We start from the raw sequence: 24,369 nt of genomic DNA, 5'->3' as shown, positions 1-24,369 counted from the left end.
GTTTTTTTATTATTGTTTTAAAACTTCCAATTCAGTTGCCTATATGGGAGAATTGGCCAGGAATGATAAATGGCAGAAAACGGTAAAACTACTGCCTTAAAGTAATTGCATTCATGACCTATACATAAAGAATAATGTAAGAAAATATTAGTTTGCAACATCAAACAGCAAAATGAGCTGTTTTAACGTCTAAAAAGTAATGGAAATGAATGAGACCGGAAGTCCTGGGCCAAAAAGACTCAAATGGCTGCATCCACTCATATGCAAAGAATAAGGTCAATATTTTATTTACTGACTACTCAATGTGTATGTTTGAAATAGTGATGGGCTCTGTTTTAATATGGTGTTGTTGAAATGAAAAATAAGTCTTTAATGTCCAAAGCGCATTTTTTCCTTAATTCTTCACTGTTTATTTTTAGAAATATCTATAACATTTTTTAGCCATAGCAATATAAAATATAGCAATATTTAACCTATACTCTGTATTGAATCAAGAATTGACAATCATATAAAACATTATTTACTATAAGAGGTTGCAAATTAGAAGCAAACCAGGACTTCTAAATCATTACACGGGACTAATTAAATCAGTGGTTTCAAAATTGTAGAACACTATTTTAAGTTGTTTAAATGACACAGCAGTTTGCAATTAATAATAGTAGACTTTTATATATTTAAAATTTTGGCGTGGGTATTAACACAATTCTTGCTGCAAATGACAAAATTTGTGAGTGGACAATGTTCTCAGACCCCACATGTCTTTATGGCCTTGTTCATGATGGTTTTCCTTTATAGTGAACTTGTTTGGTTGTACAGTTAAATTCAGCTAAGTATGAGTACTATAAACACCAATATTTTGTTACAGTTGTATCAGTTGCCTGCCCGTAGCCAGCCTGGCAAAACGGGTGGGTTTTTTTTTTTTTTTTGTAAGTGGACGTTTTTGCAGTTATTCGCCTCATTTCTGTTTAACTGAAGTTTAAATACTGCGTTTTAAGCACTGTATTCCACTGGATTAGCTTGTCGCATAGTCATCACAACCACACCTTTTGCTGTACCAAATGAACCAGAATAAACATTAATTTAATTTAAATAATAATTTATTAGATCATATGTTATTAGAATAAAATTGCAATCTGTTCAAGTTTTTAAATTAAAACAAAACAGGGTAGCCTATTATCATTGATTGGGAAAATACCAAACTGGCCAGCACATTTAACTTTCCTTGTGTCCCAAATTCTGTACGGACAGCCAACACAGGATTCCTCTTGGTCTTAAAGCATTGTTCAATGTGTTGTTTTCTCAATTCATTATGGCATAGCAGTCAAAATAGGACAAATGAGCTCATGCATGAGACAAATTCTGGATCTTTGTCAGTGAGGGGTGGGTCTTTCAAACCACCCGAACTCCCTCTGGCTACGGACCTGGATGGTATTTACTTTGGCCATAGATCTGATATGTGAAGCATTTTTGCTGTTGGTTGCGTATTTAAATTTTTATATTTTATCTGTCAACAAGGTGTTTATTTTCCAGAGTATTCCAGCATGAATATACTTTGGGATAAAGTAACATGGTTTGATCCGGGCTTATATATATGAGCAATTCCAGCGTTATGAATGTGACATTTGAAGTAAAAATTCAAAACATAGATTCACAGATAAAGTATATTTTAATATTATATTAAAATGTCTGTTTACATTTTTCAAAACTACTCACCACAGAGTTCTGTGATCAGAAAAACATCAAACTGTAATTTTTTTTATTTTATTTTAAATGAGGAAAAAAACATGCGTTACGGATAATGAAAAATGTTATCAAGTTTACAGTATACAACATACTTTGTAGAAATTCTGTGAATTAAACTGCACAACCCAAAATAAATAATGCTAAAAAGCAGCATAAGAGTGGGCTCTCTATAGAACAAAAATGATTGATTTTATTTTAGTTAACATTTTTGCATTTATAAGGAAAAAGCTTCGTTATGGATGTGACATCTCTCCGTGATGGATGTGAAATTGGCACTTGTGTGACTTTGGTAAACTAAATATAATTGTTTGAAAACATTGACAGAAACTTTTTTGAGTATTTTTCAACTACTGTAAAATGCTTGCTTGCACAAAAAAAAAAAAAACGTAGAAAAGGTTTCGCTATTTGTAAAAATTTTATTTATTTTTTTTTTTTCATGGCATATACATGTATGGGTATTTTTTATCTTCTGTTATTTATTGTGGAAAGACCTTTGTGTTTGAGCCTCTTGATTTCGTTCAATCTAAATGAAAACAACTTTTCAGACAACAGACTTGAGATTTTTGTTCCGATCATCCTGGAAGTGCCGTCTTGCTCTCCTACTGTAGTACATATGTGTTTTCTGTGTGCATGCAGTTTTGTGACAAGAAGTTTGCATGCTGTCTGTTCTGTCAGAAGCCGTCTCTCTTTTTCCCTTCCATTTTGTGTTTACCTCTGTGTATGTATGTATGTGTGTCTGATGTGTTTGTCCTGTATTGTTTGGTGTGTTTCTGTAGCATTTGACAAAGGCACTGGATGGATAGTATCGAAGCTGAAGCCCTGTACCTGACCACAGCGCAGCACGGGCAACCTCAATGCGAGCTTTCCCTTCCTGCTGTGGAAGTACCTGCCCTTGGCGGGTAAGAACACATTCATTTCATGTTTTTTTATTACCTCGGGTGCGAGGATGCCCTCCATCTTTCAAGTAGCTTCTCTTTGAAGCTGGAACAAGAAGAAAAATATAACTTTTACACAACAGAAATATGTATGTATGCCATGAGCATCCCACCAGATGTCACTGCATGGCAGACGATGATGTCATGGCTATTTGAATATGTGATTAGGGAAGCAATATAATGATTACATTTTGATTAATAACTGAATTATCTTTGTAAAAATATTCTTTTGTATGATGATTTACGAACATTATTTTGTAAATCAATCGATGTATAACAGATTTATAGGGTTTTTTTGTTGTTGTTTTTTTCAATAAAGCAATATGCTGGACTGCTTTATTTTTAATGTACTTTATCATAGGTCCATTGGTGTTTTTGAGTTGAACAAGACCAAATAATGAGCCTCTGCTTACCTGCGGCTTGTTTTGTTTGTCACCATTGACTGCAAGCTTACAACACAACCCTTGTCGCATGACCCTAAGCAGCTTGTTGCTCCCTCCCTTCCGTCACCCCTCCATGCTGGAATAGTGCATGGTCCCGTGGCCCGTTGCCGGAACCCGATTGTGTCCTGGGGGAGCTTCAGCTCAGGGATTACCAGAGAGCTGCCTGTCCCCATTCATTCCTGCCGCTCACTCACGCTTATCAGCATCGATCTGACACTTTATTTATCTGACACTGCACTCAGTTCTGCTTTGCTAAGAGAAAAACTCACAAAAAAGTCTCCCTCCATCAGCACTTTCTTTTGTGGGATCAGGGGTGCAGCTTTTAGTGGCCAGTCGGGTCCATCCTAATCCTCAGGCCCAACCCAGTGACCAGTGCTAGGGCCTGTGTTTGTCATCCAGCTTCGTCGTTGTCTCTCTTTGCTCCATGTGGATTTGCGTTTTGTGAGGCCTCCGCAGCCTCCATGAGGTGCACACTTCCCCGTTCTCTCCCAGCTGTTCCCATGTCACTTCTCACGACTTGTGAACTTTGAGAGACATTGTACTTGACGGATAGTTGCTGTTGAAGTGTGAGCCGGTCTGCTGTTTTTGTGTATTGTCACCATTCATTTGAGACTTGAGAATCACTGAAGGCCTGAAGAAAATGGCTTCCTTTAAGCTGGATTTTCTTCCAGAGATGATGGTGGACCATTGCAGTTTGAGTTCCAACCCAGTGTGAGTACAGAGCTTTGAGCAACTAGATTTAGTTGCACTCCTTTTAGTCTACCTTGAATAAGAACTATATCAAGGGGGAGATTTTTAAAGTTGATTTTGATAGAGAGTGTAGTCAGTGAAACATGAATATATTGGTTTATTTACGTGTTCTTAGCAGAGCGGACAGTCATTGTAACAGCGTTTTGTGAGAATGCAGGTCTGATTCAGGTTTTTATGACCATTAGAGCCATGCAGCGATGATAGCTAGTTCATGTTTCCCATGTGTTTCTGTAGTGAACATTGTTGTTTTTCATTATTAAACTCTCTTGACGTTAATGTTTTATTCGCTAGCTCAGTCTGAGACATCTCTCAAAGCACAGTAATTTGATGCCCTTACTATAGATTTAAATAGTAGAAAGTATCTACTGTATTAGAGTCGATCAGATGTTTAGAGACTAGGATAGTTAAACTGGTTGGTAAAGTCATAAATGGTTTTGGTCTCAGAAATATTTCTGAAATAATCAGTGGTTTAGTGTCACAGAATAATCAGGTTAAGGCTTTTTTCTTTCTGTGAAGCGCTTCTTGGGTTGATTCTTTGGTGTTGCAGGGTGCTACAATAGCATGCTTTAGCATTTCGTCTTGTTAAAGCTGTAAGGGTTGTTTGTAATTCTCTCTCTGTTAGGTTTTACAGCTTCAAAGGGATCAATTTAACCGAGAACGTGGCCAGAAACTGCTGACTAATCCTTGCTAAATTGCCTTCTCTGTTCTCTTTCTGTTATTTGTTCTGTATAAAAATGCAAAGCTGTTGTTAGTCTTCATATTAAACTCTGCTTTACATTGGATTGATATTAATGGGTGGCAAAGGTGAAGAGACTAGTACCCATAGTGATTATTTATCTTTTCGTTCCTGATTCTTTCATTTAGATTAAGTATTTGTTGAATCGTTAGAATGAATCTTCTGCGGTGTGGTGCAGTCATAGTGTTTCTTTCAACAGTCAGCAAATGGTCTGATCTATGGGAAAAATAATTTCCAAAATGGTTTCGTCCTAGTAATCCATTCCTCTACACATGATTGGATGATCTTCTGTAGAATCTGTGTAATCTGCTTGTCTGAACAAGTTCTGGTTGCTGGAAAATTGACAAAGTAGAAGGTTTTATTAGCTCTGCTGTCGTCGGATCAATAAATGCCATTAATCTGGCTTTTAGCTGCTGGCTAATGCTGCTCTTTGTCAGTAGCACAATGCTGTGTTTATCTTAAAGTGGTCTGTCACTCCACTGATCAGCAGCTGTTAAAGAGAGTGAAGAAGCAGTGCTTCAGGCGTGTAGTGACATCACTTCCCCTTATGCTGCGCTCTGTCAAACAGCATTGTAAAAGTGTTGTTTCAGTTCACTCATCACAGACTGTGAGTGGTCTGGTGTTTTGTTTTTTTTTTGCATATTTTTGTGGTCATGAAATGAAGTTATCCTGATGTCCAATATCATGTTGTTGTGAACAATTCATCTTTGCATAGGTTTAATGTTTAATTTTTATAGAACTAGGCCTTCCAGTGAAAAACCAAAGGTCTTTTACTTTCGCTCACATGCATTTTTTTTGTTTGCGTGGCAAAGTTTGAGTACAATGCCTAAATTTTAAAATCCAGTCAACAATCATGTATAATTCTTTAATAAAGTAATTTTCAACTTTTATTCATGTCACAGTACAGAAGAAAATGTTTATACTGCAAAGTTCTAAGCACAAATTTGTATGAAATGTATAGGTATTTTCTTACCTCAGGTAATTGTGTATGGCCTGGGAATTATTTAAACATGGGCTTCATGTTGTTTACCTAGGAATTTATGTAAGTTTTGAGTTTTGTGAAGTAGCTGATTTCATTAATGCAAATTTATGAATGCTTTAGATTAGTTTTCTGCTGTCTTGCACTGCTGATCACTGACATGAGGCAACATCAAGTCTTATATACATCAGTTTTTTTTAAACAGTGGGTCTCATTCAACAGTTATGTGGATTACTTTGTTTTGCACATTTGAACACACATATTAGTATATTTTGATTCACTTTAAATGAACAACCGCGTACACAAGCTAAGTCATTTGCATAAAACATGGCCAAAACCTGCTCAGTTTCCATAATTTGCTTGTGTACACCAATTTGTGCTTATTCATTCTAGATGAATAAGACACCGTGTCTACAACTGCTCCTCAGCATTTAAACATTTTCAATTTGGGATAGTGCTCAAATTATTATTTTTTAATAGGTGATGAAATGAGGTGATGTTGGTCTCCAGATTTATGATACAGACTATTAGCAATCCAAAGTACACAAGTGATTACAGTAAATAAATTTCCGATAGCACAAAAAGATGTAAACCTTCAAAAAATAAATGCTTATGTAGCGTGTCATTTTACTCTGTCTGAGACAGCTGAACAGTCGGGGTCAGTCTAATTAGGTTTAACTCTGTTGCAGTTAGGAAATTATGCTTGTTGCTAAACACTTAGATTTGTTTATTCTCTCTTTGTAGAAGCAAGAAGATGAATGGGTCTCTGGACCACCCAGACCAGCCCGACATTGATTCTATAAAGATGTTTGTGGGTCAGATCCCCCGGACGTGGTCAGAGGATCAGCTGCGCGAGCTGTTTGAGCCCTATGGTGCAGTTTATGAAATCAATGTTCTTCGTGACAGGAGTCAGAACCCCCCGCAGAGTAAAGGTACTTTACAGTCAGCACACCGATGATTGAGACCAACGCTTTCAACCTGTATACAGTTTGTTCCAAATCCTAGTGAGCACATTGCATATGCGTGCACAATTGTGCAATTATAAAAACTATGCTTAAACAAGTTGTCTTTGAATGAAGGATACTTCAGTTGCCTACTTTTGGAACAGTACCCATAGTGGGAATGTGCCAATGATTTCTCATGGAGCTGCTCACTGGTGTTTGAAAACTGTTCTAGAAAGTGGTCTCTGTGGAAATGTTGTCATCTTGGACGTGATTCAGTGACCGTTTATTGTATTTGCAGGTTGTTGTTTTGTCACGTATTACACCCGTAAGTCTGCATTAGAAGCACAAAATGCCCTTCACAACATGAAGATTCTTCCAGGGGTGAGAGAATTTTTTTTATTTTATTGTATCAATAATCCATTAATTCTCCTGTGTGTCATCAAATGAACTTGCATTCTACCTATTTATTGCTTTTAAAAACACATCATGTATAAGCACATATTGAGATGCTTTTATAATAGCCTTTTCAGTACACCCAAAGGAACCGTTAAAGATGTTCAGATTTCTCATGGGGGCTGGGAAATGTCAGCATTAAGTCACATGATTTTATTTTTTCTTCAGATGCATCATCCCATACAAATGAAACCTGCAGACAGTGAGAAAAACAATGGTGAGTCACTTGAATTTGCAACAGTCTTCATTCGTAAGTGCTGCTGTTCTGAAATTCAATTCAATTCACCTTTATTTGTATAGCGCTTATACAATGTAGATTGTGTCAAAGCAGCTTCACATAAAAGGTCATAGTAAATAGGAACAGTGTAGTTCAGTTTGTAGTGTTTAAGTTCAGTTCAGTTTAGCTCAGTTCAGTGTGGTTTAATAATCACTACTGAGAGTCCAAATACTGAAGAGCAAATCCAACGATGCGCAGCTCTACAGATCCCGAACCATGCAAGTCAGTGGCGACAGCGGAGAGGGAAAAAAAACTTCACTAAAGGCGGAAGTGAAGAAAAAAACCTTGAGAGAAACCAGGCTCAGTTGGGCATGACCATTTTAATTTCTCCGCTGGCCAAACGTTTTGTGCAGAGCTGCAGTCTCAGTGGCGGAGGCTGGAAGCTGGACTCAGCGAAGACTCGTCTGTCTCTGGAGCGTCACAGGAATCAGTCTCATGTTCTCCACTCTTCCATGACCATCACAGTAGCTGCTCAGGATTCGGCCTGGTCCAGGATATAAAAACCTTGGGATCATCTCGTCGTTGGTCTTGGATCGAATCAGTGACTCTGCATAGTCTGAGGGCCTCGGGAAGAGTATCCCCAGGTGGAAATGGAGAATAAAGAAAATAATTAGCGTAGCTGATGTTCACAGTGTATATCAACAAGATGCATAACCTGTGTGGAAGCCCCCAAGTGGTGCAGTGAGTGTATGCTTTACTGAACAGATAGGTCTTTAATCTAGTTTTTAATTGGGAGAGTGTGTCTGAGCCTCGGACGTTATCAGGAAGGCTATTCCAGAGTTTAGGAGCTATAAATGAGAAGGCTCGACCTTCTTTACTCGACTTTGCTATTCTAGGTACTACCAGAAGCCCTGAGTTTTGAGACCTTAAAGAACGAGTTGGATTGTAGCGAGACAGAAGATTGGTTAGATAAACAGGAGCTAGATTATTTAGAGCTTTATATGTAAGAAGCAATATTTTAAATTCAATACGAAACTTAACAGGCAGCCAGTGTAAGGAGGATAAAATTGGGGTGATGTGATCAAATTTTCTAGACCTGGTAAGAACTCTGGCAGCTGCATTTTGTACTAGCTGAAGTTTGTTAATAGAGGATGCTGGGCAGCCAGCAAACAGAGCATTACAGTAGTCCAGCCTAGAAGTCATAAAAGCATGGACTAGCTTTTCTGCATCTGAGATGGATAGCATACTTCGTAACTTAGCGATATTTCTCAGATGAAAGAAAGCAGTTTTTGTGACATGGGAAATATGATTTTTAAAAGTTAAATTGCTGTCTAATATGACACCCAGATCTTTTATAGTAGAGCTAATGCTAACTTTGTATCCCTCTAATTGTAGGTCGAGTTGTGAGATCCGCTGTGTACAGGATTTAGGCCCAATAAGTAATAATTCTGTTTTGTCTGAGTTTAAGAGAAGATAATTGTTGGTCATCCAGTCTTTAACATCTTTAATACACTCAGTTAGCTTGGACAGATTAGACGTCTCGTCAGGTTTAGTTGAAATATATAATTGAGTATCATCTGCATAGCAGTGAAAGCTGATCCCATGTCTTCTAATAATGTCTCCCAGGGGTAGCATGTATATTGTAAACAGCAAAGGGCCTAAAACGGATCCTTGAGGCACCCCGTATTTTACTGGGCTGATTTGTGAAGGCTGTCCATTAATATTCACAAACTGGTAACGGTCAGATAAGTATGACTTAAACCATTGTAGGGCATGTCCCTGGACACCTGTAGACTTTAAGCGATTAATAAGGATACCATGGTCAATGGTGTCAAATGGTGTCAAATGTAAATTTAACGAGATGTATCATGATTTCCATAGGTGACATTTAACTTTTGTTGGGGAGAGGGGCAAAAAATCTGCACACAAATTTGATGTTTTTTTTTTATCCTGAGTCACAAATTATAAATAAATTTAACAAGAAAATATTAAAACAACATCCTACCTTATGCATAGTTCACACAACAGAATTTTTAGCTCGATTTAAGCCCAATTTGCGAATGAGCTTGCCCATAGGTCAAATCACCAGATGATTGACACCTCTGCAATCTTTGTGTGAACTACTCGAAGCATCATTTGTCTTGCTGATAAACAACAAATATGCAAGAATGCCAAATATCTGGAAAATCTAATGTGTCGGATGAAATGTCAGGAGACCAGTCAGCTGACTGGACATCATGTGTTGTCAGGTGCAGCAATGGTTTGCAGCCAATGAGAGAACTGAAGTTATGGGTTGACGATTGTTCTCATGACCTCAACACAAATGTCAGATGCAGCAGTGTTTAAAAGCCACATCAGGGCTTGGCAATAAGGACTGCCTGGGGCCAGCGTGCGAGACGCTCAGGACAGTATACAGAATGGTTACTGGTTACAGAATGGTTAATTTGGCTGCGACTGTTTGTAAATTGCGTGCAAATACAGGGTGCTTTCACACCCAGACGTTTGTTTTGGAAGCCGTCTCTCATATTCCAAGTAAGTGCGGTTCGTCTGGCGTATGTGAATCCCGCAATTGTGCTTGTGTCCACGCCAAATTAATCGGTCTGAAATCGCTTCAATGAGGTGTTCTCTGCTCGATTGAGTGGATTGATTGTAGTGCGAAAACAACACAATCAATCAAACAAACTAACGAACCAGACTATATCACAGTGTATTATGATTGTGTAGTAGCCATGTATATACGGCTATTTGAAGAGAGAATTATGAGATGTCATTTCTACCGGCAAATGTGCATTTCATGTTGTTTATATGAAGGTGAAAGCATGCATAAATATTAACGAGTGCTGTTTATCCATTAGGAAAATTAATTTAAGTTACCATCTGATAAGTTTTTCCATATTTTAATGTTATAATAATTTGAATTAGGCCTATTGTTTTGTTCATTTCTGCACTGACACCTCAAAAGAAAGAATTGATCTGCTTCATGATTGACTGCAGTTCTGGTGTTGTGACGAAAAATGCACATCTGCGGTAAAATGCAGGCACCCCTTTCTTAGACTTTCATTAGCATTCTCAGTCTACATTAAAAAAATAAATAAATTAAAGGCCAAAATTGATTAAAACATAAGCTAATATGATTATTATTTTGATGGATCAAGCAAGAAAAAGAAGTGAAATATATAAAACCTAGTTTTAAAATGTAATAAATGAAAACTAAAAATCTTGTCTGCGGTATAGACTGATGTCATGAGCCTGATTGGTTGGAGCTGGAAGGGCATCCACTGTGTAAAACATATGCTGGATAAGTTGGCTGTTCATTCTGCTCTGGCGACCCAGGATTAAAAAAGGGACTAAGCCGAAAAGAAAATGAATGAATGTAATAAACAAATATATTTATTTATTTAAATATGTATCTTCTGTTAGGTAAGGGTTCTATTCATGGAACTCATCTCAGTCACTGTCATTAGTTGTCAGAACTCTATTATTAATTAAAAAAAACAAAAGAAAATTAAGTTAATATATGTACATTTCAGAGGGGGTGCCATTTACAGCAGGGGTGCGTTTCTTGGCACAACACTGGTTCATCTGTTATTTCTCTCTATAATGTAAGTTTTTTTTTTTATTTATTTTTTTTTTTTATTTATTTATTTATTTTTTAATAGACTGATTAATTCAATAGTTAGATTTTTACAAAACCTGACAACTGAAATGAGTCTATGTATGAGAAAGTTTTACCTGTCTGATTTATATGTCTGTGGGTGTCAAAATTAAAGTGCACATTTTCACTTGTATTTTTATATATATATATATATATATATGCTTAATAAAAAGTGTATGTATAGAATTATATTTGGCTTTTGACAAGTAAAAATTTGAACCACTGGCCAGTAGAAAAAAAATCGTTGAACCCTGCGAATCTATCAGCTGATCTGTGCACAATCTGCTCATACTGCATATGAGTGATCTTCTGCTGAATTAGCTGATTGAAATAATATAAGCTGATAATTATAAATATTTCAAAATGTTATAATTTTATACAGCAAACTTCATAAAAGATTGAACTGCTCTGATGAACTGAATAGTCTATACTCAAAGCAAAAAAGCTATAATTTCAAAATTGCAAGGTGATAGACCTATATTCACGATTTCACATAAATCAGCATGCAAAAAATACATTATTTCCTTTTCTTCATAGCAAGTTAACATGTAACTTGACTGTTGCATAAAAGTAATAGGTTAAATAACAAAATGGGATTTTATCAACAAGCAAGTTAAATATATTTTAAATAAAATGAAAATGAAAGAGCTAAGAATTGAAACCAGCACAAATGTTTCAGTAATGTACAAATGTGTAATGTCTGAAAAAGCCTTTTTTAGAGGTTTTTTGACAGTTCAGAGCCCCCATAAAAGCAAACATCTAAATACAGATAGTAAATGTGGCATAGATTCATCCTATTTGGCATTTTAGATTCTTTTGAACACATGTAGCTGCTGCTTGTCAACCAGACGATGCTTCTGTGTTCGTTCTTGCTGTCAATTGCAGGAAAAATGATCGATGAAAAGTTTATGATGAGTTTATGAGCTTCACTCAACTGCCGACGCAGATTTGCCCTCGGAGTCAGATTTTGATCCAACACCTGAGCATTAAACACAGATGACTTTGACAAACACAGAGCATAATATAAAGACAGAATGTGCAGCGAGTTGAGAACCCCTATGCTGGATTCAGTGACTGGCGCATCTCTCCCTCGTGCTGCTGTGAAGGCTGTCAGATCAGTGTGTGTGAGGTGACAGCCCTCACGTGTGCTCGTTACAATCAATATGAATATTCCCATCAAACTGAATACAATCTTACATCAACAACACATGACAAGCAACGCGTTGATAATAACAAATAATCATATTAATTGCAAACAACCCAACAAGTTGTTTATCACTTGTACATCGCTGCTGTTATGTTTACACGTAAAATTTTTTCCTGAGGCGATTTAAAGCAAAATACACAATGACACTATCAAACATATCTACAATCATAAGGAACATGGTTACTTACGGAGTTATTAACGCACAGCAATACCACATGAAGAAAGGACGGACTTTGAAGGAATTAAAAATGTGAGGAGAGATTCATTATAGTGCACTGGACAAGTCTGATCATGTTCGCGAGGCAGGCAGTTCTGTACAATTACGTAATTTATCAGCTTAAAGATATCGGCCTAATTTAGACATCGTATCGATAACGATCATCTTAAAAATAGCATTTATCAGCTGATATGGCAGCCTATATATCGTGCATTCCTACTCATTGGGTGTTATTCCACACACTATCACTTCCACTATTCACTATTTATCCACTGTCTGTTTAGAACAGTTTTGTTTCTTAAACAACTGTTCCTTCTAAAATTAAATCTCATTTCCACAATCTCATGTTTAAATTTTCTATAGCCGCTATACTGAGAAGGATAATCAAAAATGAAGGTTGTACAAGAATCTTATTTCTTATATTTGTCATGAAGAAACTATTAACACGTATTTGTCACCACAATAGGAAAAAGTGTAACTGAGAATTAAAAAAAAAAAAAAAACATGTTAAAATTCCAAGCTGAACATCCACACATTTCTCAGTCTACTTCACAGGTGTCAAACTCAGTTCCTAGAGGGCCGCAGCTTTGCAGTTTAGCTTTAACCCTAATTAAACACCTGATCAAACTGATTTGAGTCATTCAGGCTTTTTTGAAACCTCCATTCAAGCGTATTGAAGCAGGGTTGGAACTAAACTGGCAATAACAAGCTGTCTGTATAAACACACACAGCATCACGCTCGCTGTCTCTCATTCACACACATACACAAATATAGACAGCACCAAACAAATAAACACACGCACGCACACGCGCTTGTTCACTCCTGTTCAAATTACACCAGAGTTACTGATGGCTGCCGCGCTTTATTCGTGAAATTCATTCCCACGCTGCATAAAATCTGGTCGGGTCCTGCGACAATGCACAGGTACAGCCGCGGGAATGCAGACCTATATCCAGAAGTATCGCTCGAACAGCCGAGAGGAAAAGAGAGGTCACAGTTACACCAGCAGGTGAAATGGGCCACAGTGAGAGAGAGAAATAGTTCACTTTTATTCCCTCAATCGCAGAGAAATAGGGGCTTCTGCTGTAAGTGTCATTGAAAAAATGTCCAGAAAACACACACGCAGTGAAATTGTGCACAGTTTCTGCGTTTTAAGTAGTTTGCGCCTGGAGTGTTGTAAATACTCGCGCTCACCTCCCTCGCGACAGAGTGTATATGCGATAAATGACGTCAGTACATAATAACCGGTTATGATTATTACTGAACCGGTACCGAATTGTCCACGTCTGCATCGCGGTGCACCGAAGAAACAACTAATTTTGACACCCCTAATGATTAGCCTATTATTATTGTTAGTTCTCAAACATATGGTAAACCAACAATAATACTATTAGGCCTGTGTGTAGGTATACTGTTGCTTAAAATGCTAAATTTTGTATAGTCATTATGGTGGACTTGAACAGACTTTCAATATGTCCTGTTTGTTAATTCACTATTCATAATTATAAAGTTGATTTATTATGTTTAAGACGTGTGCTTGTCATCTGTTATTGACAACATTATTAGACCATTTGTTTTCACTGGTAAAATTAGAATTTTGTCATTATCAGACTCCTTGCATTATATTCAACATTATATATATGCTAGGGTTATACTGACACAGTAAACATTTATTTTCATCCACAACACTGTGTTCGCTATGAAAGAAAATCATATCAAATGCTTGTCATAATCATAACTCAAATGCGATATGATCATTTAAATGATGTGCGCACAGGTTTCACTTTCACTTCCGAGTGCGGCTCATGGCTGCTGTCACTGTGAAAAAAAAAAAAATCACATACATGCAAATCAAACCTCCCGCACGGCCCTCACACGATCGCTCTGTGCAACAAACTGAACGGTATTTACAACTTCATTACCTGTTATCCACAGCCTATGCAGCTTCTGTTCACTGAAGTAGGCGTCATAGACGGGCACATGCGCGTTCTCAACAGCTGGCGGTCAGCTCACTTGTGATTTTCGCGGCCGCGAATACATCATTCCATGAAGACAGAAATGACATTTTTGGGTGAATTATTCCTTATAAATACAGTATGTGACACTTAACTCTATTTGAAGGTGTAATGTTGCTGTGAAGATTTGTGCAACTGCCTTGCTTCTCTCCTGACCTTGAAAATATAATTAACTGAATCGTAGAAAAGCTGAATTAAGATCGTGTGTAGGGTCGAATCGAGATTGTGATCTTTTTAGATTAATCGTGCAGCCCTACATGAAGCAGAAAGCTCTGCGGTCCGTCCATACAACGCGTTTGTGTGTGTATAGTCCTCAGTACAGTGGTAGATATAAGTAATGAAAAGCATTTACAACTCGCAGCTGATGCGGAGCCAGGCTAAAGTATAAATCCAGTTTAAGGTGCAGATATGCTTTTCTGAAAGGACGTCAGGAATAGGATATTCTTTTGTTTGTTCGCCTGCTCCGATTCAAATTAAACAAGAGTTCCTCCTGCTATACGGAAAATTAATCCTATGTTGCAAGAAATCCAGTCAGTCCTGCAAGTTCTCATGGGGGAGCCACGGGAATGCAGACCTCCATTTCAGAGCTTTAACCAACTGCTGCTGAGCACTGGCTAGATCTGCCTTTCTGATGGATAAAATTCCATGATGGCGATTCATCTGCCCACCAAATGTCGCCCATGATGATTTCCATAAACATTTAAGAAGCATTAATGATAACATGATACAAATGTTTCTTGAGCACCAAATCAGCATCTCCGAATGATTCTGAATGTGATACTGAACTCTGGACTAACTCTCGTCTTCACCAGAACAAGTTAAAATATATTACAATAGAAAGCAGTTATGTCTAATAATATTTCACATTATGGCTGTTTTAGTGTGTATTAAATGAATTGAAGATGAGGGTCTTTTGCTTAAAGATTTTGTCAAGCAGAGGCAGTTTTTCATCACATGTTTTTGTTGTTTTTCAGCGGTAGAAGATCGAAAGCTGTTTGTTGGAATGATTTCAAAGAAGTGCAATGAGAACGACATCAGACTCATGTTTTCTCCATATGGTCAAATCGAGGAGTGTCGCATATTGAGAGGTCCTGACGGACTAAGCCGTGGTGAGAGCCATCTAAAACACACGTACAATGTCATTATCACCATTTAAATTAAATTACCCGCATGATGTGATACGGTGCACTCAAGTATGTGCTATTCATTTTTCGGCAGCTTATCGCATCATGTGTGTAATTTGACTTGTATCACATACAAGCATGAATCTAACACCCAGTCTTTCCCCCAGGACAGCACACTAATAATCATGAAGTACATCTTCACAAGTCACTGTGCCTACTCTTAGTTATTTTGAAGAGGCAGTGTTTTGAGTAACTAATAATTACAGATTCAATTCATCACAAACAAAATAAGAATCAGTTGGCTTCTGTCAAATGGCTTCATTCATCCCAAACTCAACATGGCAACTGATATAGGAGGTTATATAACCCTGACTGCATGCAACAAATTGAGTCGCTTTAATCATTCACTTTACATGCTCTTCTGTATTGTTCTTATTTCTAGCCCTCATTTATCCGCGCTGTCATTTAAGTTAACCAACGTGTAACCAAGGGAACATAATGCACATTGAGGCCCACGCTATTTATTTTAAAATTGGCTTGAATGAACTCTGTCCATCACCATGGGAACTGCTTAAGTGATTGGCACAACCCATAGTGACTCGGCAGTCCTAAAACCCATTCCCTTTTCAAAGAGCTTGGGCTTGTTTTGATAAGGTTGTTTCTGCATGATTATTTATGAGTGTTTCTAGTTTATGATTTTTGTTGTTCAGTGAAGTTGGTGTCTTTTTTTTGTGATCTACTTTCATTGTAACTCGTGTCTGCAGGCTGTGCCTTCGTCACATTCACAGCGAGACAGATGGCCCAGTCTGCCATCAAATCCATGCACCAGTCACAGACTATGGAGGTAAATGCGCATGCATACCATTTCTGCATTTCATTTCTTTTTAAATTCTATTTATGGACTGCACCGCTGTTCAGATGTTTGGAGTGTTTTTGTGTCTGTGTGTGCGTTTGAAAGTTCACCTAGGCTATTTATTAGATTAACCTGTCATTATTAATATAAAATAAATTTCAAAACTAACATGTTTGTATTTACAGTTGAAGTGATATTCATATTTTGAAGTACTTTTTAGCATTTATTGGGATAGAAATTGCAGATTTAGTAAATGCAGATCATTTTATAATGAAATAAAATTGCAATTATTAATATTATTTGATCACCGATGTGCATGATCTACTTTTTCTTTCTTTTTACTGCTTTTACTTGTTTGTTTGTTTGTTTCCAAATTCGGTTTTGTGGATTTATGTCTTGTTTGTGTCTCTCTCAGGGCTGTTCTTCTCCCATCGTGGTGAAGTTTGCAGACACACAAAAGGATAAAGAACAGAAACGCATCGCCCAGCAGCTGCAGCAACAGATGCAACAGCTCAATGCTGCCTCCATGTGGGGAAACCTTACAGGGCTGAACTCACTGGGCCCACAGTACCTTGCAGTGAGTACACAGAACAGATGCTGTTGCATTTCTGTGCACGTAGAAGCCGCGTCACTAGTGTAAAAATAAAGACTGTAAAACCTGCAAAGTGCACTGCATAAGCTACGTACAGCAAAGTCTGAATAAAAACATTTTTCACATACACAAACAAGCACTAGGAAATAGGCTTTGATCCATGTAGAGCTGTCACAATCTCACAATATATTAGTCTTCAACTTGATTTTGTGCTGCTGTAGAATCTGTGACCGGAATGACTTTATATGCTCTTAAATGGGGCACTATTTAAGGGGACAGACATTTGTAGTGATGTCTACCATAGTGGACATTGAGTACTCTCATTCAGTCCCATACTGCACCAGGATATATTTAATGTACAGCTTATATAGAATACCCTTGAGTTGTGCGGGGAAAAAAATCAGTGTAGCGTAATATATTAAAGTTGTACTTTTATTTAAGTTTATTCTTTCTAGTTTCAGTGTGCTATTGTTATTTGTGCAGATTTCCACCATCCCCTAGATTATTTGAGTTTCAGCATTGGTGTAGTGCAGGATCTGTTACAATATTAATTCAGTATAGTGTAGTAATATGCTGTGATACCCCATCCAAATTAGCTTTTGCTTTCTCTAAACTGTAAGTTGTTAGTTGCATCTGTAGTGATTAGTTTCCTCGAGTCTTTTAATCAATGAGTCTGATTCGCCGTAAAGTTTGCTGTGTTTTTTCTGCTGTGTTTGAGCACATGGGCTGCAGGTCTGTGCTTGGCCGTTATTTAGCTGCATTTAAATTCGCTTCTCAAATTCCCTCTTGACAGTCCATTATTGGTCATTCCTAAAAGCTCAGTTACTGTTTATTAGTAGGCCAGCACAAATCTGTAGCCCTTTTTGAATGTGTTAGTGCTGCTCCATGGGTGTGCTGTGAAATCTTTTTCTATCTTCATCTTTTCCCAGTCTAATTTTTCTCTGAGTCCTTCTAAATTTTCTAAACTAAAATTTATTTTTATAATTTCTTAAAGCCCTTGAATGTCAACCTTTCACTCCTCTTTGTTTCTGTCTTTCCCACATTTGCTCCTGCTTGACTTTATTTTGCCTTGTTGCCTGATTTATTCTCCTCCTCCTATTCTCTCCTCTTCTTTCCTCCTCTCCTCTCCATCACAGTCCTGGATGCAGTCCTGACTCTCTCTGTTCTCTGTTTTGATGTAATGTCTAGCTTTATTTGCAGCTTCTACAGCAGTCTGCTTCCTCTGGAAATGCGCTCAACAATCTCCATCCAATGTCAGGTGAGAGTCTGACGTGCTTTGCTCTGTTCAGGACAGGATAACACCTCTCAGCTGATTGGCAGATAACTTAAATATGTAATTCCTTGTTCTGAAGAAACTTCAATAGCCATGATATCTTTATAAATTTATTTTTTAGATTGTTACAATAGGGGCTTTCACACTGGAGTAATGTTTTTGGCATGTCCACACCACAGGAACTGGGAACAGTTTTAGGAACACCATTTGGGTGAACAAAATTGGCTTCTAATTCAGAGCAGGGTCTAATTTAGCACAATAGGGAACACAAGCGCAGAATTTTTAAATTTTGTAAGACTTACACACTCATAAAGCTGATGTTAGGGGCATTTGCCCTTTGTGTTTTTGTTTGTGACTTTGTTCTTTTTTTTTTTTTTTTTTTTTTTTACTTGTCATTGGTGACCTAGTCCTTTTTGCAGTTTGAAATGCATAAATTGTACGTGGTCTACTTTCCATCTCCATGATCAGTATGTGCACAACACCAACCTCCAGTTGTGTTGTTGCAGTGCTTGAGTTACTGTTGGCCAGCATTCATCACTTCAGAGTTCTTGCTGACAATGTGAATGCAATCATGAATCTTTGCAATCATGAATCGTTCTCTTGGAGCTCTGGTGGCTAGTTTTTAAAACAGATATCTAGGTCTTATAATAGTTCCTGTAATTTCAGTGTGAAAGGCCTTGTCTTTTTTAGAACTTTTTTAATATATCCTTATGTACTGTCTATTAATGGGTTCTTCGGGAAGCTCAAAAGGGTTTTGCTTTTAAGAGTGTTTTCTGTTTAGTTTAGGGTAAAGAAAGAAGGTTGTGAATGTTACTGAGAGGGACACAAGTATATTGGTGCAGATATTGATTGAACTCTTGTCATTCTGGGCGGTCTGTGATCTGCGGCAGGTCTGAATGCCATGCAGAATCTGGCTGCATTAGCAGCAGCAGCGAGTGCTACACAGGCCACACCTACAGGTAGCAGTGCGCTGACCACCTCCAGCTCCCCTCTCAGCGTCCTCACCAGCTCAGGTACGCCCTCCGGACAGCCTGCTCAATCTGCCTGGGACGCCTACAAGGGTTGGTCCCGCTTTTTTAATCTCCTCCTCCTCCTGTCCTTCACTTTTGCATCGTATCATTGTTTAACAGATTCAGATTCTAGCCAATAACAAGTTTTATTGTACAATGAAGTGCAGCATGTTTGATTTAATCAACGTGTTAGGTGTGATGAATGAACAATCTAAGCAACATTTGTTTAACTTTAATGTCCAACAAGTATTTAAAAAAATTCAAAAATCCAAATGTGGTTGAGCAACGAGCAAGTCAATCATAAATCTGAACCTTAATTCTTAACCTGATTAAATATGGTAATCTATTATGTCTGTATATGTTTATTATATCTGTAAATAAAGCAGCAGTTTTCAACTCTGGTTCCCGTGCCCCACAGCTCTGCATATTTTGAACATCTCTGTTATTTTAAAAAGTGTGCCTTGCTTTCTTAATCCCTCGTTTATTGCTCTTTACCTGAGCTCCTGAAACATTTATTTCCATTCAGAATGTTCATTCATTCATGGATTTACAAAACGGCTTTGCCTACAGCGTCTGCTTGATAGAGAAGCATAAAGTGTGGCATAATATACCTTTGTAAATAAACAGTATAAATTCATGTCACTAAAATGCCATTTGAAAAAGGGGTGTGAACCTACACTGGTCTCACGGTTCGGTTACGATTATCATGCCATCGATTCGGTTCAGTTCGATATCACGGTGCATTGACGATGCTTTCCATACATAATTAGATTTTTTTCCTCACAACACAAGTTTTTTTTTATTAAAATCTATAAATATATTTAATTTGTAAAACAATTTTGTCCTTTAATACAAGCATTACAAGATATTAACTGTACCTTTAATTACAGCATGAGCAAATTATAGCAAATAAACTACTGTAAATATTACTGCTTTTTGAGCGCTGACAGGCAAGTTCTTGCACCCCTATGATTGGTCTTTGTCTTCACCTGCTCAACAGAAAAGGCTGCGATTGGCTTTAGAAATGAAAGTGCTGTTCACTGATGAGTGACGCGGTAAGAACAGTCTATATGGGCATTAAACTACGCGGTTATCACAGGTAATCCATAATAGACACAGTGGGGAGAACTCGCACCTCAGGCACGCTCGTGTCTGGATCCACAAGTATCGCTTTAACAGCCAAGAGGAGAGGAAAAGTTTTGCCAGCGAGTCAAATGTCCAAAGTGAGAGAGAGAGGCAGAGATGGAGTTTTACAGCATTTCTCTCTAGTAGTGAAATAGCGGCTCGTGTGAAAGACTTTCCAGCAAACTCACTAGCAGTTGAACTGTGCACAATTATCTACCTTTTAAGTAGTAAGGGCGTATTATTTACTCTCCTCCGCCACAGTATTCTACTGCGACATCGTGCATATCAGATAAATGGTGCCAGTTTGTGATAACTGGTTATGATCTATTACTGAACCGATATCGAATTGTCCCCATGTGCATCGCGGTGCACCGAAGAAACAATTAATTTTGACACCCCTAATTTGAAAGAAATCTATATGTTCCCTTCAAACCAAAATAATGGCGGATTATCCATTTGCAGTGCACTAAAGGTCGAATTAAAACCAAATGTCTGAAGTGAAAAGAAAAACACATGAATTGTGCAGTGGGGCATGACGACCAGGGTTGAGAAATGGAGGGACAAAGGTCAGGTTGCTGATGTACAGTGGAAGGTGGCATGTTAGTTTAAAGCTATAAAATAACCTCAGAGACTTTGCAAGTAAAAAAAAAGAGACTTGAATTGGAATGCATTTGTTTCACATTGTATACAGTTTTTTGACTAGGTTTGCCAATCAATGGTTATGTTGGTAGCCGTGTCTGTTTGTAAAATGTCTGATGCTTCTGTTTTATCTCTTTTTCCCTGTAAATGGTCTACTAGCTAAGTTGTAAACGGTTCTGCAATATAACTTATCTGATGCAATTAGTGTTCGTCATGCATAATATCAGTGTTACCATACAATATAAGTAAATGTTTTATAATTGGTGGCTTATTGATGTCATCTGTGACATTTGCTCACTTGTAACCATGGGAACAATGATGAGCCTCAAGCCATCAAAGCTGAAGATGACCAAAAGATTGTTATATTGTAGACCATTATTCCTTCATTTGTATTCATTCCATGAACTAATGCATTAATATGTTCTTGATTTTAAAAATGTTTTCACTTGCTTGAATCTTTAAAGATTAAAATATTGTTCATTGTTAATTCATGATGGCTAATGTTAGTGATTTGAAACTCGGACTAAAAGTATACAAATGTTCCCTAAGAAGTGTTCCCTAACAAATTATCCCCCTGAAGTGTGTGTACTGTTTTTAAACAGGCCTAGCTGCTTCTGTGCTTTTACTCCTGAAAATTGCCATCAATTTCCTCAAAGAGCTTTCTTGTGTATTTGATCATTGCTGTTGTTCATGTTTTTGTTCTCTGAAATACACGACTGCTCTCATTGCTGTTTTCTGTCAGTCTGAGTTGCTTTACTAGTCTTTGTGCAATGACAGCATGTGAAATCTGAATTGACAGCATGTCTGAAGTCAGTAATGTGTCGATGCTGGTTGTTGTTTTTTCTCGCCCTCACAGCAGGTTCCTCTCCCACCTCCAGTACTAGTTCTTCTGTGAACCCCATGGCATCTTTAGGTGCTCTTCAGTCTCTTGCTGCGGGCGCTGGAGCAGGTCTCAACATGAGTTCCCTAGCAAGTAAGGAAGAAGAAACTTTGATTGCTTTTGTATGATGTCAAGATGGTGTTGCTAAAGTTATCAAGATCCATCTCAGTTGATTTTGATTACATGTGGTCAGCTGAAGACCTCGCACAAATTCGGCACCCTGTTGCCTCCTAGATGCTTTTAAATTTGTCATAATAAATCAGTGTTTAGAGGGTGGTTAAAAAGATATTGCTTTTTTTGTGATTAATGTCACTGCGTTTTATTAATTACAAATAAATTAGAGCAATATTAAGATGTATTACTGTTTACATTTAAGATACTACTGATCTTTCAGCAGTCGTCAATGTCGCATCATTTATCAAAAATCATTCTGATGCTTATTTAGTGCTTACTGCAATTATTATTATTATTATTATTATTATTATTATTATTATTATTATTATTATTATTATTATTATTGGTGTCTAAATTCAATAATGGTTCTTGTCAGTGCTTAATATTTTGAAACTTACACAATAGCTACGTTTCCATCCACATATTTTTATACGTATTTTGTATATGCGCATAAATTGAATGATGGAAATGCCAAGATGCGCATACATTTTGAAAGTGCGCATAAAAATGTATGTGCATAACTGAGTAGGATAAACTTTTTATTCCATAAGAAAAGATGTGCATAAAATATGAAGGAAACACCTTTACCACACAAATTCCAGTATGCACATTAAAAAAGGTCATGTGATTTTGTTATAAGAGATCATGTGATTATGAAAATGTGTGTGTGAATGGACAAAGCAGCAGGCTGAGCACATTGTAAATACTCTGAAATGTTGTTTTGGTCAATCTAAAACGCCTTAACCGTTTCACTATTGGTGTTATGATCTTATTAATCACCTCCAGAATTAAGAGCGTCTGTGCTCTGTGTCTCACGCCTTCAAACGCCACCACCCGTTCACTGCGTGATGACAACATCATCTTAGGCGCAAGTCATTTATTAAATAAAGAAAAGATTCACACAGCTTCTCCTACCACAGCAAAATACGTGTTTACATTTTTATTTATTCTTTTTGACTCGTTGGACGGAAACGCTGCTTTATTTATATCTTTTATGCGATATTTAAGTTTTGTGCTTAGTTAATTCACGCTTTTAAATGGAAACATAGTTAGTGTCTGCACGCAACGTGAAGTGACATACATCTTTTCTGTGTTAAAAGGATTTTTGTCCACTTATTAAATCGGTGCGCAAAGTTTCTAGTTTAGAAATGGTTCTCATTGCTGCGACGATCTTGCTAAACAGCATAAACTACTATGACAATGATCACCTCAGATGCTGATTATCTACTTTATTCAGTGTTAAATGTTACCAGTGAGAATCTGGACATCAGTTTGTGACATTTATAGCCATACTGAGAGATGGTTTACCTCCAGATCTTGAAAATGAAATAACTAGCACTGTGTTATCATGAACTTAAGAACTGTGACTCTAACATAAGTCACACATTAGGTACTTTTTATAATGTTATAATGTTTTTTTTAAATATATTTTGTGCTTCTAAATGGTTGGAATTTAAATGTTACTGTCGTGTTACATTAGCACATGGTGTGTTTTTTTTCTCAGTTTATTATTTATTCCTTTTATGTAACTATTTTATGTATTTAAATGCAGCCTTGAGCATGAAAAAGTTCTCTGAATGATTTGAATCATTTGTTTACAAAACATTTGACCCCTCCCCCTTTTTTAAAAATTAATTTATTTTTTATTTTATTTTATTTTTAAGTTAGCACTGACCACTTGTGTTTGACCTGCCTTATGGCTCGTTTCCACTGACTGGGTCGATACGGATCACCTTTATCAGGCTTGCGTTTCCACTACCAAGGGGTACTCTTCTGGTGGGCGTGGTGTATTGGTGTATGACAGAAATTTTCAGTCGACCTCATTCTCGCTCGAGAAAATGTTTACAGTAAAGCTGTACGGGTCGCTCACATATCATATGAGAAGCACTTCTCACAAAACAGATGCTTTACACACACAAATACTTGTGTAGAAATGTTTATTACTTTTCTATGAACATGAGTTGACGGCCATAAAATCGTACCAAACCGTACCATACCACTCAGTGGAAACGGGCCATTAAAAGCTGTTGGTGTGTTCCTATTGTTTTAATTTCCCTTTGCCTTGTGTTTTTTCTGTGTCTTTGTGTCTGAATGTGGTTTCTCTCAGTAGTTTTTCTGTGTATGTCTGAATGCTGTGCTGTGTTTCTGTGTGCACAGGTATGGCTGCTCTAAATGGTGGTCTGGGCAGCGGAGGTCTCTCCAACGGCTCAGGAAGCACTATGGAGGCTCTGACTCAGGCGGCCTATTCTGGGATCCAGCAGTATGCAGCTGCCGCTCTGCCAAGCCTCTACAGTCAGAGTTTACTTTCCCAGCAGAACGTTAGCGCTGCTGGCAGCCAAAAAGAAGGTGAGTTTTGATGAGAAGAAGGGCTGCTTTTGGGTTTGGGGATTGAAAGTTCATGCTA

The 24,369-nt window shown here is 37.5% G+C and overlaps 1 protein-coding gene across 11 annotated transcripts in view; it reads left to right on the top strand.

Moving 5' to 3' along the window:
• The window catches only part of celf1 (cugbp, Elav-like family member 1), a 38,793-nt gene that overhangs the window by 6,677 nt on the left and 7,747 nt on the right, over positions 1–24,369 (top strand). For 2 of the 11 annotated variants that reach the window (XM_056461829.1, XM_056461840.1), the window contains exons 3-13: positions 2,520–2,642; positions 6,331–6,518; positions 6,829–6,911; positions 7,152–7,200; positions 15,270–15,404; positions 16,184–16,263; positions 16,688–16,849; positions 18,053–18,122; positions 19,028–19,198; positions 21,768–21,884; positions 24,123–24,311. In XM_056461829.1, coding sequence (XP_056317804.1) covers positions 2,539–2,642; positions 6,331–6,518; positions 6,829–6,911; positions 7,152–7,200; positions 15,270–15,404; positions 16,184–16,263; positions 16,688–16,849; positions 18,053–18,122; positions 19,028–19,198; positions 21,768–21,884; positions 24,123–24,311 — 1,348 coding nt within the window. In that variant the 5' untranslated portion in view covers positions 2,520–2,538. The remainder of the gene's footprint in view (positions 1–2,519; positions 2,643–6,330; positions 6,519–6,828; positions 6,912–7,151; positions 7,201–15,269; positions 15,405–16,183; positions 16,264–16,687; positions 16,850–18,052; positions 18,123–19,027; positions 19,199–21,767; positions 21,885–24,122; positions 24,312–24,369) is intronic. The other 9 variants (XM_056461833.1, XM_056461831.1, XM_056461837.1 and 6 more) reach the window with 9 other exon arrangements.

This window comes from Danio aesculapii, chromosome 7 (assembly GCF_903798145.1).
Source record: "Danio aesculapii chromosome 7, fDanAes4.1, whole genome shotgun sequence".
Classification (NCBI taxonomy): Eukaryota; Metazoa; Chordata; class Actinopteri; order Cypriniformes; family Danionidae; genus Danio; species Danio aesculapii.
The sequence above is the reverse complement of the archived record's forward strand: the minus strand, read 5'-3'. Positions and strand labels throughout refer to the sequence as shown.